Source organism: Cinclus cinclus, chromosome 20 (genome assembly GCF_963662255.1).
Source record: "Cinclus cinclus chromosome 20, bCinCin1.1, whole genome shotgun sequence".
Classification (NCBI taxonomy): domain Eukaryota; kingdom Metazoa; phylum Chordata; class Aves; order Passeriformes; family Cinclidae; genus Cinclus; species Cinclus cinclus.
The window spans coordinates 3032940-3049101 of record NC_085065.1 but is presented as its reverse complement, the minus strand read 5'-3'; the positions used below and the strand labels follow the sequence as shown (position 1 = coordinate 3049101).

General features: G+C 43.2%; 1 protein-coding gene across 3 annotated transcripts; it reads right to left on the bottom strand.

Moving 5' to 3' along the window:
• Positions 1-203: 203 nt before the first annotated feature.
• LOC134052118 (myosin heavy chain, skeletal muscle, adult-like) lies at positions 204-15893 on the bottom strand. Of its 3 annotated transcripts, none has more exons than XM_062506369.1 (38): positions 15690-15893; positions 15457-15600; positions 15209-15365; positions 14865-14892; positions 14652-14766; positions 14470-14562; positions 13597-13660; positions 13329-13427; positions 13123-13226; positions 12909-13047; positions 12140-12258; positions 11889-12038; positions 11011-11181; positions 9986-10295; positions 9807-9889; positions 9227-9314; positions 9016-9133; positions 8735-8858; positions 8519-8655; positions 8162-8417; positions 6940-7182; positions 6573-6749; positions 6342-6487; positions 6164-6254; positions 5686-6075; positions 5324-5450; positions 5106-5224; positions 4643-4839; positions 4090-4273; positions 3838-4003; positions 3542-3666; positions 3063-3371; positions 2124-2327; positions 1657-1782; positions 1392-1562; positions 1200-1304; positions 962-1057; positions 204-359 (listed from the first exon to the last, which is right to left on the bottom strand). In XM_062506369.1, the coding sequence occupies exons 1-38, from the start codon at positions 15891-15893 to the stop codon at positions 204-206; spliced, it is 5835 nt and encodes a 1944-aa protein (XP_062362353.1). The 3 variants fall into 3 exon arrangements, with proteins under 3 accessions (XP_062362353.1, XP_062362354.1, XP_062362355.1); XM_062506370.1 differs by having other exon boundaries at positions 9807-9874; XM_062506371.1 differs by having other exon boundaries at positions 9807-9874; positions 14470-14578; positions 14674-14766.
• Positions 15894-16162: the final 269 nt, after the last annotated feature.

Below are 16162 nucleotides of genomic sequence, written 5' to 3'. Positions count from 1 at the left end.
TTTCATTTCAAAATGCCCCGAACTTGTGTAAGTGCAGAAATTAATTGTAATGACCAAAATGACTGATTCTGCAGTGTATGCAAATAAATCTACCGTATTTATTCTCTACATATTGACATGGTTATGAACACTTCAAGAAGGAAGTGACAGAGGGGTCACATTTTGTGCAGCCCTTCAGGTCACTTTGTTGACTTGTGACCTTCTCACTCTTCCTCTCCTATTTTCTTGCCATGGAACTCCCGACTCTTAGCTCGGAGCTTGTTGACCTGTGACTCTGCAATGTCAGCCCGCTCCTCAGCTTCCTCCAGCTCGTGCTGGATCTTGCGGAACTTGGACAGGTTGACATTGGACAGCTCCTCCTGTGAGTGAAAAGGGAATCAGGGCTTAGGAGTACAGGGCAGAGGTTTCACTCCTGCTGCAAGTCAGCCTAATGGGGCTGCAAATCTTCATCCCCCTCCCACCACTGCTCACACATCAGCCTCACACAGAGCTCCTCATCCTCCCCTTTTCAGGACATTACTGGGACGAGCTTCACCAGGACTGTGCCACACATGAGAAGGAACTCAACCTTGGATGTATAATTTTTATTCCTACTATCACACTACTTCCTGCCCAGTTCTCAGTGTGACTCATTGAGAAGACCAGGATGACTTGTGCTGCTGATTATTAGCAGAGATTCGGGAGCTGGCAAATCAGAGGGTGTGTCCTTGGGTTTGTTTGTTCTTTGTTTGTTCTGGTCTCCTGTGTGAAACAGGCTGCAGAACTTCCCTTAATGAACCTGCCTGACTGCAGGGTGCCCAGAGCTCACCAAGGCCTCATGACAAAATACCAAAACAATGTAACCAAGACACTTGTGTCTCAGGAATTTCTTTCATAGCCCTCTCCTGGTATTCAGCCTCATTCAATGTGGGTCCTGCCCCAATGGAATGTGGCCTTTGCACATTCTCCAAGCAATACTTACAGCCTCCTCAGCTTGTCTCTTGTAGGATTTCACTTTCATTTGCAGCTTGTCCACCAGATCCTGCAGCCTGAGAATATTCTTCCTGTCTTCCTCAGACTAGGGAGGTTGGCAAACAGGATAGAGAGACAATTCTTGGTCCTCCACCAGGCAAGGTTAACAGTTCCCCTTGGGGATGGTGTGTGCAAAAGGTGACTCACTGTGAGAAAAGCCTGTCAGAGCAGGAGACCTCCTGCCTTACCTGGTAGGTCAGTTCCTTCACCCTCCGCTCGTACTTGCGCACACCCTTCACGGCTTCAGCGCTGCGCTTCTGCTCAGCATCAACCTCCCCTTCCAGCTCCCGCACCTGCAAGGACAAGCCCATCCCTGCAGCTTCCCTGCCAATGTCTCTCCAAGGACACGCTCACCCAGCCACAGCCCCAGCCCTACACACCCTGGCCTCCAGCTTCTGCAGTTGTTTCTTCCCTCCCTTCAGTGCCAGCTGCTCAGCCTCTTCCAGACGGTGCTGCAGGTCCTTCACTGTCTGGTCCAGGTTCTTCTTCATTCTCTCCAGGTGGGCACTGGTGTCCTGCTCCTTCTTCAGCTCTTCTGCCATCATGGCCGCCTGATCAGAGCCAAGGGTCAAAGCCATTTTCGGACTGGAGATATTTTGGGCAGAGTACATTGACCATCAGCAATGCCAGGAGAACCCAACTCACATCTGTGATGGCCTTCTTGGCCTTCTCCTCAGCATTGCGGGCTTCCTGGATGGTATCCTCCATTTCACTCTGGATCTGGGCAATGTCTGTTTCCAGCTTCTTCTTGGTGTTGATCAGGCTGGTGTTCTGTTGAACAATAAAATTTTGTGTAGTTATTTCCAAAAGAGAGCAATTATTTAATAAATGTACTGTTTCACTGTCAAGTTATCCTGTAGACATCTAATATCAGCATTTTCCTGACATATTTTGTGAGGTCATACACAGCTAGATAGTAGAGAATATTGAAATTTGAAACAGTTTTTCTGACTGCTAATGCAATCCTACTCATTTTGCCATAATCCTTTTCTCTGTACATGTGTAATAATTATGGTTCTGATAAAGAATTCTATTACAAGAGTTGATTTAGGAATTTACATGGAAAACAATCTGTAAGGGAAGAAAAGAGCCCATGAGATTTTGAATCTAACCTGAGTGTGGAGAAGCTGAACTCTCTCACTTGCATCCAGAAGCTCCTGCTCAGCCAGTTTCCTCGACCGCTCTGTCTGCTCCAGGGCTGCCCGGAGCTCCTCAACTTCAGCCTGCAGCAGGTTTGCTCTGCGCTCCACCATGGCCACCTGCTCCTTCAGGTCGTCCTGTGTCCTGAGAGCATCATCCAGATGGATCTGGGTGTCCTTTAAGAGAATAAAGAGAAATTACAAGGTGAAGAATAAAGAGAAATTATATGATAACGACAGCGGTGTTGCAAAATGGCAATTGCCATCAGTCCAATAATTGTTACAGCAGTATAATATATATAATTATAGGAATATATTTATATGTGGACTTATTTTTGGTCTGTGCACAGTATATTAGATAAGTTAGCAGGAGGCTGATTTATGGGGATCTGTGAGAGCTGAAGAGTAAGTTCAAATCCCTGAATTTTAAGAGAGTGTAATTGAGTTGTTCAACAAACTTTTGGATGTAACTACCTTAAGAAACTCCCCTAAAGAATAAAGAAGCAAAAAAGAGTTAATAATGTTTTTTCCAGAGTGCAAGAGCTCTCAATTCACATGTGTAATCAATCAGGGAAGGAGCCAGGAGATCAGCATGGCTAAGCAAGGACCATCCAAGTCAAAATGAAGAGTAAGAAGGAAATGCAGAAAGTGGTAGAACAAGCACCAAATGTCCTCAGATCAATATAGAGAAGCTGCCAGGATGTGTGGGGATAGGATTATGAAAGGCAAGAGCTGGAGATAAATTCCTGTTTTACTAAGTTTTTGTGTGGCCTCACATTGAGTATTCCATCCAGTTCTGAGCTCTTCAAATAAGGAGACTTATTAAAGGAACTGGAATGTATCTAGAGGACTGCAGCAAAGCCAATAGTGACCAAAGTAAACCTCTAAGTGCACATTCTTACTGTAGCATACCTTGAGCACTGCCTGGGTGTTTCTCAGGTTCTTCTGTGCCTCTGCAGCCACACGGTTGGCATGGCTCAGCTGAATCTCCATTTCATTCAGGTCTCCCTCCATCTTCTTCTTCAGTCTCAGGGCTTCATTCCTGCTCCTGATCTCAGCATCCAGAGTGCTCTGCATGGACTCCACAATTCTGAGGTGGTTTCTCTTCATCTGGTCAATCTCCTCATCTTTCTCAGCTATCTTCCTGTCAATCTCAGATTTCACTTGGTTGAGCTCAAGCTGCAGGCGCAGGATCTTCCCCTCTTCATGTTCCAGGGAGGCCTTGACAAGAAGACACAAACATTGATAAAATAAAAAATAATTTCAGAAATCTCAGCTGCACTCCTCAGTCAGAACAGAGGAGAATCCCCAGTCAGAACAGAGGAGAATCCAGGTATTTTCAGCCCTATTTCTTTGTTTATTGGCAGATGGCAGTGAATGTTTTCATGTACCTCAGCTTCCTCTAGAGCAGCCTGGATTTCAGACTTCTCCTGCTCAATCTGCTTCTTGACTTTCTCCAGCTCATGAATCGCTTTTCCTCCCTCAGCAATCTGCTCCGTGAGGTCGGAAATCTCCTCTGTGGGAACAAAGATCAATGGCATGGTCAGGCACAGAACAGAATGGGAAGGGTCCTGTCCCACCAAGGTTACAGGCATCTCTGCAGACCTGCAGGCACAGACCCATGAGCAATGGTGGTAATGGCTGATAGTGAGAAAGGGCAGGGAGGAGCAGAGGGCCAGGGACTTACGCTGCAAGTTCTTGTTCTCCCGCTTCATTGTTTCCAGGTGGTCCAAGGACTCCTCATAGGCATTCTTCATCTTGAACAGCTCTGTGCTGAGAGAGCGTGACTCCTTCTGGGAGGCCTCCAGCTCAGCCTGCGTTTCCTCATACTTCTGCTTCCATTCTGCCAGGATCTGCAGAGAAACGGGCTGTGAGTAGGGCTGTGGCCATCATGGGGGCATGCTCTGGGCAGGAGTGCTGGTGCTGGAGGCCAAAAGACCTTGTCAAAGTTCTTCTGCTTCTTATCCAGAGCAGCACAGGCAGCATTGGATCTCTCCACATCAATCATCAGGTCCTCCACTTCATTCTGCAGTCTCTGCTTTGTCTTTTCCAGGGAGGCACATTTGGCATTGACAGCCTCAACATGTTCCTCTGCATCCTGCAGACGCTGGGCCAGCTTTTTCCTGGGAGGAGAGGTAGAGTGCCATGTTAGAGCTTGGAAGGGCATCAGTTCTATACTGTTGTGGGAGGGCAGTTTGGGGGTTTTGAGCCAAGCACTTATTTTACAGATACAATAGGTTCTATCATTTGTAGTGTCTTATCACCTATGGAGGATTAGGCCTATCTTAGCCCTTCTGAAGCCAATAGTTTCCCTTCCAATCTGCACTTTTCCCCTCCCTCCCCTTTTTTTTACAATGAGAGTATTTCGGTGCCTCCATCCCATTCTTCTCATTCTTCTTCTTCTTCCCATTCTTCTTAGAGATTACAGACTCCAATTTCCCTTGACCAGTTTCAGTCTTCTCCCATCATTTCCCATCCTACTTCCCACGTACTTGGCCTCCTCGAGCTCCTCCGTGCGCTGAATCGCGTCCGTCTCATATTTGGTTCTCCACTGGGCCACTTCACTGTTGGCCTTGGACAGGGCTCGCTGCAGCTCCCCCTTGGCCTCCTGCTCCTCTTCATATTGTTCTCGGAGCAAGTCACAGTCGTGGCGAGCGGACTGCAGGGCATGGGCCAGGGCATTCTTGGCCTAGATAGAGAGTGGAGTTGGGTCAAGGAATGGTAATATCCCAGGAAGTCTCTTCCAATGAATTAATTCCACACTACAAACATGATTGGAAGAGTGTTTGTAATGAAGAACAGATGTAAGCGTGGAGGAGAAAGTCTATTAATCAAACTTGTTGCAGAAACAAAGCCTTTACCCAGGATGGCTTGTATTAAGTATATCCTGTCCCCACTAGACAGTGTGAAGCTACAAGTGTTCTCAGTATCCAGAAGTAAGATATTAGGAACAACCTTAATTTCTTCCTCCAGATGTCTCTTGAGTTCCTCAATCTGTTGGGTGAAGGCCTGTTTGCCCCTTGAGAGCTGAGAAATGAGAGCATCTTTCTCATCTACCTGGCGTGAAAATTCACCTGGGAATGCACACAAATAAGATGATGTTCAAATTGTCATTTAGGACCCAAACTAGCTGGTTCAGGAATCATGCCCAAACATATGGGAGTCTCTCTCACCTGCTTCTGTCTGCAGACGAGCTCTTTGAGTATTGAGATCATTGATCATGCGCTGATGCTCTTCTTCCTTGGTCTTAATCTCACTCAGCTGGTCTTCCAGGGTGCGGCACATCTTCTCCAAGTTGGCCTGTGGAGATCACAGAGAATAAAAGAAGATTAGTAACTAGATGCCTCCTTATTCTGAACAGCAGGATTCTAAACAGATATATGTGGACATGCAAGTTACAGACTGGTTCTTGGAGTTAGAAGGTTAGGAAGAAGTTCCATAGACAGGGAGTGAGTTGGATGGTAACCTAGCCATAATTTTAAAGGATATACTTCAACATTATTTATTTTCATGTTGTTTTCATATTTTTCCATACCTTGGCTTTGGAGACAGACTCCATGTTGCTGGCCAAGTCATCAATCTCCATCTTCATCTCACTCTTCTCCTTCTCCAGCTTCTGCTTCACGCGTTGCAGGTTGTCGATCTGCTCCCCCAGCTCAGCTGTGCTGTCCGCGTGCTTCTTGCGCAGGGCGGCAGCCGTGGCCTCGTGCTGCAGCGTGGCCTCTTCCAGGTCACGGCGCATCTTCTGGAATTCTGCCTCACGTTTCTTGTTCATCTCAATCTGAGCTGCTGTGGCCCCTCCTGCTTCTTCCAGGCGCTCGCTGATCGCCTCCAGCTCCCTGGACAGGTCAGCCCGATGCTTCTCTGCTTTAGCGCGAGAGGTTCGCTCTGCCTCAATTTCCTCCTCCAGCTCCTCAATACGGGCCTGCAGAACAGCAGGGACCCTTCACACCCATGTCCTCCTCATGCCTGTGCTGCACCTGAGCAAGGCAGGGCAAGGAACAGACACTTGCCTGCAACTCCTTGATCTTCTTCTGAAATTGCATGCCCAGGGCTTGTTCATCCTCGATCTTGCTCTGGATCTGGCTGATTTCAAAGTCTTTCCTTTGGGAAAAGTGAACTGTGTTAGAGCTCAAAGGAAAAAGACAAGTGCTGCAGCCCAGCACTCAGGTGCCCCAGAACCACACTTACTTCTTCAGTTTCTCATCCAGCTGCTGCTTGTCATTCTCCAAATCCATGATGCTGTCCTGGGCCAGCTTCAGGTCTCCTTCCAGTTTCCTCTTAGCTCTCTCCAGGTCCATGCGCAGTTTCTTCTCCTGCTCCAGGGACCCTTCCAGCTAAACACAACAAAACCATCAGTGCTCTAACAGCCAGGCCAGGCTCCACACCTGTCCTGTTCCTGCTCTATGTCTGTGTGCTTACATCGTCCACTTGCTGTTCCAGCTTGGTCTTGGCTTTGGTCAGAGTATTGACTTTGTCCTCCTCTGCCTGCAGGTCATCCAGGGTCTGCTGATGGGCCTCTTGGAGGGCTTTCTTCTCTTTTGTCAGCTTGGCAATGGTCTCATCCAGGGCTGCCATCTCTTCAGTCAAGTTTTTCACCTACCAATATAAGCATGTTTTAAAATTTGGAAGAAAACATATTCACTTGTTTTGTGTTTCATTTATCTCTTGTATGTTCAGGGAAGCCCAGCTCAAGATTTTCCAAAGCCATCGTGTCTTTTGGTAAGTTTCCTCTTACTCTAAGAGTCTGTAATGTCCTGACCCTTTATGTGACTGCCAATGCATGTACCTTGTTTTCGGTGGCATGTTTTTCTTTCTCCACCTTGGCCAGTGTTAGCTCAAGGTCATCAATGTCTTTCTTCAGCTCTGAACATTCATCCTCCAGTTTCCTCTTCTTGGCTGTCAGCTCAGCATTAATTTCCTCTTCATCCTCAGCCCTTTCAGTCACCTCCTTAATTTTGGCTTCCAGCTGGATTTTGGTTTTGATGAGCTGGTCACACCTTTCCTCAGCATCAGCCAAAGCATCAGCTTCCTGGTGGGAAAATAGAGGAAATATTATTTAAAACTGAAGGAACCCATGTCAGTTGGTAAGATCTGCAGAATTTTGGGAAAAACACGTTGTTCAATTACGGTGCAAACTAGTATAAGTTTGTAGTTAGTTTTCTTCTTACTGGCCCTTTTGTTTTATTAATACATCTGTGTTTAGCTACATTTAATTTTGCATTTCATTTATTTTGGGTATATCTGAAAGTCACTTAGATTTAATCTGTATTTTCCTTTTCTCCTTTAGAAAGTAATTGTATAATATTATGTACTAAATTAAAATTTATCTGGAAGTGTTGAGAAATGTAAATAACTCTCCCACTGAGGAAATATTTGAAACTCCCTTTAGTAGCTTTATAGGCAGCCAATGCTGTCAGTGGACAATAGAATAAGATTCATCTTTCCCTGAAATGGGCATTTCAACTCAAGGGTATTGCCAAAATGTCTTTTATGGTTCTAGGAGGCCAAAATACACTTGAAACAGACATATGGAGATGATGATTGTATTTTAAGTTTTAATGGACATCTGTGTCTTCTGGAAGTAGTAGGTACAGGAGGTGAGGTGATACCTGCTATAGGAAATGGTAATCAGCTCTTCATTTTGACAGCTGAGTTAAGGCAGAGTAGTAGGTCAATCAAACTACTGTCTCTGCTCCACTAGATACACTACCGTGATTACAACAAGGCTTTATGTCTCAAATAATGTCTCTCATATGGCTTTATGAACTCACATGGACATATGTAGGTATGAAGACTAAAAACTCATACTTTGCAAACTCTAGCTTGCAATAATAAGACCGAGTAGACAAAGAATATGGCCTTAGTTTTACATTTAGTTACATGGTATTAGGCTTAATGTATTTTAGAAAGCTTAGGATGTTGTTTTAGGTTTTAGTATGAGAATTCTCTAAAACGAAGGAAGAGTTAGATCTTATTTACTCATAAAAGTACAGAAAAATGTTACTTACAGCCTGCACTTGGAGCTGCAGGTCATTTTTCTCCTGCACCAGTTTCACCATTTTCTCCTCCAGCTCCTTCCGCTTTGCCTCAGACTTTGCAAGCTCCTCCTTGGTTTTCTCAAATTCTTCCTTCATGTTGGCCATCTCCTTCTCAGACTCTGCACTCTTCAGCAAGGGCTTGATCTTGAAGAACAGCTTCATCCATGGCCAGTGTTTGACATTCATGAATGCACGAATGTTGTACTGGATGCAAAAGATGGATTCCCTGAGGCAGAATTAAAAAGTACAATGAATATTCTCAGTCTGATGAGTGTCAACAATTTCCCCCAAGCAGAGTGACTTTAACTGAAGAAGAGGAAGCCATACCTCCTCTCCACCATTCTCTGGTACTCCACCCTCATCAGGAAGCCCCTGCACCTGGCCTGGGTGCGGGTGATGAGCTGTGCCAGCTTCTCATCCCTCATCTCCTCCAGGAGCCCTATCAACCCAGCTTTGAAGAACACCTTGAGAGAGGGAATGTGTCAGCACATCACTGTCAGGTAGAGCAAAGCCCAGGCAGACAGTGAATAGGGGCATTTGTACCTTGGTGTGTCCAAATCTGTACTGGGTGTGATCCACATCGATTGAGCCAAGGAGCTTCTCAGAAGCCTTCTTGCTATCGATGAACTGTCCCTCGGGGATGGCACTGGCATTAAGCACCTTGTATCTGTGGAATTAGAGGAAGATAAGGCTATTTTTTTCCGAGCAACACACAGTAGCTACTAAACCCCACCAGCTCTTTTTAAAGTTAGAACACAGATTAAATGGACCCATGAATGAACCAACATTGCTTTTAATGATGCTGACAAGCGCAGTGCTCTCACCTCTGTTTGAAGTCAGCATAGAGGACTCTGCTGGGGAAGCCTTTCCTGCAAATCCTGATCCCTTCCAGCACGCCGTTACAGCGCAGCTGGTGCAGCACCAGCTCGTGCTCCATGGCACCTGGCAATGCAGAGCACAAATGAATGGCACTGATTGCAGTGCAGAGGGGAAGAGATGTATCAGAGCAAGGATCCTTCTGCTTGAGCATCTTACCAGGTGTTTTAGTCTCATTGGGGATGATACAGCGCACAAAATGGGGGTGAGTGCTCCGCAGATTGGTCATCAGCTTGTTCAGGTTCTCCTGTGGGATCAAGCATAGTCGGTTAGAAGAAAGAAATTTACTTTTGTACCTAGATGACAAGGAACTAATATAATAAATCTTAGGAGAAAGAAGCTTTCAAATTCAAAGTTTAGATTTAATCAAACCTTCTACATACTTTTTATTGAAAAGTATTCTCATAAAAAATCTTTAAAATTCTTCACCTTGTTTTGGAGGAAGTGGAACAATACCATATTAATATTTTCACAGAAGCCTTTTGGGGATAAATATATACTACATGACAGATTCTGAAAAATATTTTTCACAAAAAATGTGAGTGAACTATTATAAGAAATTCAGAGAGCCAAATGAAGACCGAATCCTTAAATGTGAACAGAAAATCACTATAAAAGGCACTTCAAACTTAGTATTGCTTCCTTAGAAAACGAATGCCAAAATAAAAACCTGAGTGTATTTAGCTCCATTTTGACAATATGTTCATGTCATTTTATAGAAAATGAATCCATACTTTACCCGGAAAAGAGCTGAGACAGTCTGGAAAGAAGAACCCTTCTTCTTGCCTCCCTTCTTGCCACCACCACCTCCACCACTAGCCTCTTTTAAAAAAAAAAAAAATAGTTTTTCAATATGTTGTTTTTTTGTTCCATCATTACATATCCCAAATGCTGAAAAAGAAAATTTAGAAAAATAACCTGCTTCTGCTCCACCATAAGAAGCAAAAAGTAAAGCCAGGGTCTTCACAGATGATTTCTGGTACAGCCCAATGACAGTTTCATTCAGAGGGTCCTTGTTCTTCTCAAGCCAGCCAGAGATGTTGTAGTCCACTGTGCCAGCGTAGTGCACCAGGGAGAAGTGGGCCTCAGCCTTGCCTTTGCCAGGCTTGGGCTTCTGGAAATTGTTGGACTTGCCCAGGTGCTGGTCATAGAGCTTGTTCTTGAAAGAGGTGTCAGTTGCCTTGGGGAACATACACTCCTCTTCCAGGATGGAGAAGATGCCCATGGGCTGGGAGATAAATCAATAAACAAGAGAGAATGTCTGTAGAGTATGCGATTGTGGCTTGGTCTCAAAGGGAGTGTAGTAAAAGACAGGAAGCTGAAAAACAAACTTTGCAATGTAAAAAATTTATTTCTAAAAAGTGACTTTAAAAGATCCAGCTGCTTGATTTACACTTTGGCATTGTGATTCAGGAATATTTCCTATGCCAAAACCATGTTAAAGTTCATGAGGAGAAAGGATATATTTCAAAGTATTTTTCACAAATGTGTCCTTTGCATATTTATTTTTGTTTTAGACTTTACAATTTTTCAAGTGTCCTAAATTGTATGGAACTACAAGAAACTTCCACTTCTTCCTCTCAGAGGTCAGGCATTGTACTTGCTTTGCTGTGAACTATACAGAAAAAATGTGTTTTCCCCACATTTAAAGATAACTTTATTCCAGAATCCGAAGAAAATGTTTTCATTTTAATTTAGGAACTGCCTTGTGGTTTTGAAGATAATATCCTTTATCCAGCCAAATGGCGATACCTTCCATGCAGAGAATGTGTGACAATTATTTCCATAGTTTCCTGTGGACTTTGTAATATCTATAATGAATAATTAGCAGTAGGACAGGTCAAGATGTATTTCTACAATTAAAACCGAATACAATGATCTAATTATGGGAAATTGAAAACAATGGGCTCTTGAAAGGAAGACATCTTGAATTAAAAACATACTTTCTCAATGAGCTCAATGCAGGCAGCCAGGTCCATGCCAAAGTCAATGAACTCCCATTCAATCCCCTCCTTCTTGTACTCCTCCTGCTCCAGCACGAACATGTGGTGGTTGAAGAACTGTTGCAGTTTCTCATTGGTGAAGTTGATGCACAGCTGCTCCAGGCTGTTGAACTGCTCAGTGGAGAAAAACCACAACAACCAACTCTCATCAGTATGCCCAGTTCTTCATCATTTTCCTCCACCCTTTATAAATCTCCCCAGTTAAAACACAACTATATTATCAGGACCACACCATAACAGAACCTTTATGTGGCTCCAGAAAGAAATACATACATAATGAAAATTATTGTTTTGGAGCAGATTTTTTAAATTAATCTCCTAAAATTAATAAAATACTTTGACATTTTTTTTTTATTCAGCAAAAAAATGAGTGCATGCTCTTGTCTCCAAATTGAAAACTCTTGATATCTCTGATTAAACATATCACTATTCATTCCTTGGTTCTTTAAACAATTTGAACATCTTTAACTCATTATATTTGTACCAATGCATCTCCTAGTTCTGCTCCAGAAGCTCTTTTATAAGTTTATTAGAATTACTTTGGGGTATTTAATCCATGACATTCAGCTCAAACAGTTGTAATATTACAACATATAAAATTCCATTTGCTGCTTCTGCACAAACAACATGACTCTGTGCTTGTACTGATGGAGCTTTTGATAATTTTGTTTCCTTCTATAAAAGAAAATGACTGGGTTTTCTTCTGCATAAAATCACAAATGACTAGCATGTTAAACCTTCAGAGGAATATTATTTCCAAGTCCTCTGATATAACAATCCTTCCCTTCAAGAGCAGCCCTCAAACCTGAAATCCTTACATCAAATATCTCAAAGCCAGCAATGTCCAGGACACCAATGAAGTACTGCCTGGGCTGCTTCGTGTCCAGCTGTTCATTGATGCGAACAACCATCCACAGGAACATCTTCTCATAGACAGCCTTTGCCAGGGCACCCACTGAATTGTACACCTATACCAAAGAAGAGTGGAGCAGAAGAAATGCAATATCCGAAGCAAATAGTAAAAAAGAATCAAGTCAGAGGTTCCCAGTCACCAACTGGTGGTTGTTACCTGCTGCACAGTTTGGCCCTTGGTCACGTATTCGTTCCCCACCTTGACTCGGGGGTAGCAGAGGGCCTTGAGCAGGTCTGCTGAGTTCAGACCCATCAGGTAGGCAGCCTTGTCAGCAACTTAGTGCAAGGACAAGGAGACAGAAAAATTAAAAACTAGCAAGACTAAAAACAACTATCAAGACACGCAGCACTTTGGGTGATGAACCCTTCCCAAAAGAGCTGCAATATTTAATGTTCTTGTGATCAATTTTTGCTTACTGGAACTCAGAGGACCCATGACATAATAATTCAAATGAAATCATCTTTGCATTAAATGTTTTATAGAGCAGTACATCTAAAGGCTATATGTGTCTTTAAAAATCTTCACAGAAACATCTAGAAACAATGTATTTATTAAAAAATAATTCTGGAATTCATGAGTATTTTTTCCCTAAAAAGTAATTTATGAAGTAGAAGTTCTTTATTGTGCTTATTTTCTTTAACTATCAAGCAGAAACAATTTTTTAAAGAAAATACTTTTTTTCTCAGTGTATCTAAGCACACTGAGCAAGTGCTGCTAATTAACAGTGGTAGTTCAGGAAAGATTTTTGGACATAAATTCATTTGGTAGTGCAGATAATGATAATCATTAATTGAAGAAAGAGTGTATTGTGGATGGCAGTTTCATACATATGTACCATCTCACCTAAACACATTTCTACTCCATCTTCCAAATATTGAATTATTATTGCCACTTCTAACTCGTCAGCCCCTGAATGTGCTGATACCTTCTGTGCCATCAGGCTCTGCCTGCTCCTCACGCTGCTTCTGCTTGAACTTCAGGTTCCCATAGTGCATGACAGCCCCGGTCAGCTTGTAGATGGCTGTTTTCTCATCAGCACTGAAGCCCAGGATGTCAATGGCACTCTGCAATAGGAACAATAAAATAAAAGCTTTGCCTGGGAGATGACAGTAGCTACAATACTCTGAATTGCTACTTACATCTGTAGCCATCAGCTCCTCCTGGTCATTAATGCTGGCGACAGTGATCTCGCCTTGACTCACAAATTGGTAGTCATATGGGTTGGTGGTGATGAGGAGCATGTCTGAAAATAAGAAGATGGGTCATGTAGGCTTAGTTTAGTCAAGCAAGCAATAGTGTGAGCTGATACTCAGCAATCTTTCTCCAATTCAGTAATTCTTCCTACCGATTAGCTCTGGCCTCTTGTTGGACATGATCTGATAAAAGATGTGGTAGCTCCTTTCCGCCTTGAGCTGGAAAGTGACTCTGGACTTCTCCAGCAGATCTGGAGGGGAAAAATTAGTTAGAAACAAGAAGAAACAGGAAAAAAAATAAAGAGAAGATGGAAGATGGGAAGAAAACAGGGAAGGCACTATAGATGGTGGGGTGGAAATATGCTGCATGGATAGATAGGGGAATGGACAGATTGTCAACTGCTCAGGACAGTGTCTTACATGTTTCAATATCCGCAGAAGCCAATTTTCCTGTGGCACCAAAATGGATTCTGATGAATTTGCCCTTTAAAGGAATAAAAGTATTTTAAGATTTACAGCATAAAAAATATATATGAAATGAAGAATTTTGCCATTTATTCCACTGGCCACAAGATTTCTACCTAGTGGCATTTTCTTAAAATCAGCTGTATTTTCACCACAAACATAAAGCTTTTTTTTTTTTTTTCTTCATTTTTGACCATGAAAATAATCAGCAGTGGCACAAATGTATTTTATGTATGCTAAGTGTATAAATGTAAAGGAATGTGTGAAATTCATTAGACAAATTATTCTAACTATATTCTGCACACAGAGAAGTTACCTTAATGATGCATAAGCAGCAATTTAAGTAGTTCAGCTGCTTAGATCTCAATTGTGATCTAATAAACAATTTCACTTCTGATTAATTAAATCTGAAATACAGCAAATATATTATTCAATTAGAAAATACCTCTTCCCACCCCTTATTTCCTCCCTTGCTACATTCTGTCCTTCCTTCCTTCTTCCCATAGCTTCATTCCTTTCTTTCCTGTAACTCTGTCTATCTCTTAGAAAATTAATAGAAATGTATGTAAAAATAAACAGATATTTTTTAACATGACAATATGTCAATAGGATAAAAACCACATAACCTGGTATTTTTATTTACATTTTAATGTAAAAGAGAATTATTTTTTTTGCGGTTTGAAATATGGAGAATGTTCTTTAGGATAAGTGGCAAAGCCATGATAAAAAATATAGTTTTACTCTTGAAAACATGATGGCTGAAAAACAGAAAAGAATGACTGACTCCTGTCTACTATTTTACACTAATTACTTTGTTAAGCAACTTACAAAGCGTGAGGAGTTGTCGTTCCTCACGGTCTTGGCATTACCAAAGGCCTCCAGCAGTGGGTTGGCGCTGATGATTTGATCCTCAAGCGTTCCCTGGAGATAATTATTGCTAGTTACCTCTTCCGAACGTCCTGACAGGAACAGACAAAAGCATTGATCCCACCATTTGTCCACTAACTCACCTGCATTTTGCCTGAGGTCTGCTCCTCTTTCTTCTTGTCCCCACTGGCTGCAATTGTTGCAAAGTACTGGATGACACGCTTTGTGTTCACAGTCTTCCCAGCACCGGATTCTCCGCTGCCAAAGCCAAGAGAGAAGCAGAGGGTGCGTGGTCAGGCAGGAGGTGCCCTGGCACCGGGCAGCCCTGCAGGGACCCGCGCAGGGGGTGTACGTACGTGATCAGGATGGACTGGTTCTCCCGATCTGTGAACAAGGCAGAAATACAGTACTTCAAACTCAATGAACAGCAGAGAAAGAATGAAGCATAGTCAGGTAAGTTTAATGTTTTGCATGATGTCACCTTGTCTTAAACCAAGAAACCTCCAAAGCACATTACTTTGTGCAGAGATGTCTTTCATTCAAAGCAGTAGAAACAATGCTATGAATATAGTAAACCCCATAACAGAGGTGAAGATTGTGTCAGAGCCAAGAAAGCTTTGAAAAAGTTGTTTGCTGAGACAGAGTATCCCTTCAGAGAATGTAATCGTCCAATGCCTCTGAGGCAGACAGAGGCACTCACCAGTCAGCATGAACTGATAGGCGTTGTCAGAGATGGAGAAGATGTGTGGAGGGGCCTCCTGGCGCTTCTTGCCTCGGTAGGCCAACACCACCTCGGGGTTGTACACCGGCAGCCACTTGTAGGGGTTGACGGTGACGCAGAAGAGACCCGAGTAGGTCTGTGAGGAAGGGACACAGCACGTTGGCTTCCCCTGAGCCTGGCCCAGCAGCTCCTGAGGCTGCCCAAAGGAAGCTGCTGCTGCCACTTACGTAGATCATCCAGGCTGCGTAACGCTCTTTGAGGTTGTACAGCACAGCGGGTTCGTGGAGGTGGGTCATCATGGCCATGTCCTCGATTTTGTCATACTTGGGAGGGTTCATGGAGAAGATTTGATCTTCCTTCACGGTCAGGGTCTGTCAGGGGGCAGGAAGGTACATGCATGTCAGCTAAGAATCCAGAGTGGGGATCAAATGTTGTTCTCCAGCCTTGTTTTTTGACTCACCTCTCCCCCTTCAGTCTTGACAGTGACTTTTCCTGATTCCCTGCTCGTGATTGTCCCTTTCACAAAGGATTCCTTTGCATGTACCACAAAGACGGATGACTTGGCATCAAAAGGTTTGTTCTGGGCTGCAATTCTCTCCTTTTCTGACTTCCGGAGGTAAGGAGCAGCCTCCCCAAAAACAGCCATCTCAGCGTCCGTAGACATGGCTGCACAGTATGGAGGGGCTTGTCAGCAGAGAACACTGTGAAAGAGCAGACGTGTTGATCAAATTTGTCAAAAAAAATAAGCACTTGTTAGGAGAAGAAACTGTGGAGAAAAAAAAAAATACAGTTATTAAGATTTTAATATTAATACTGCTTGTAGCCTTTTGGAAGGAATTATGAATTTGTGGACTGGTGGAATTCAAGATTTATGGAAAATCTCAAAATTATATTTTGGGAGATTATTTGGTTTATACTGAAATCACATTTAAA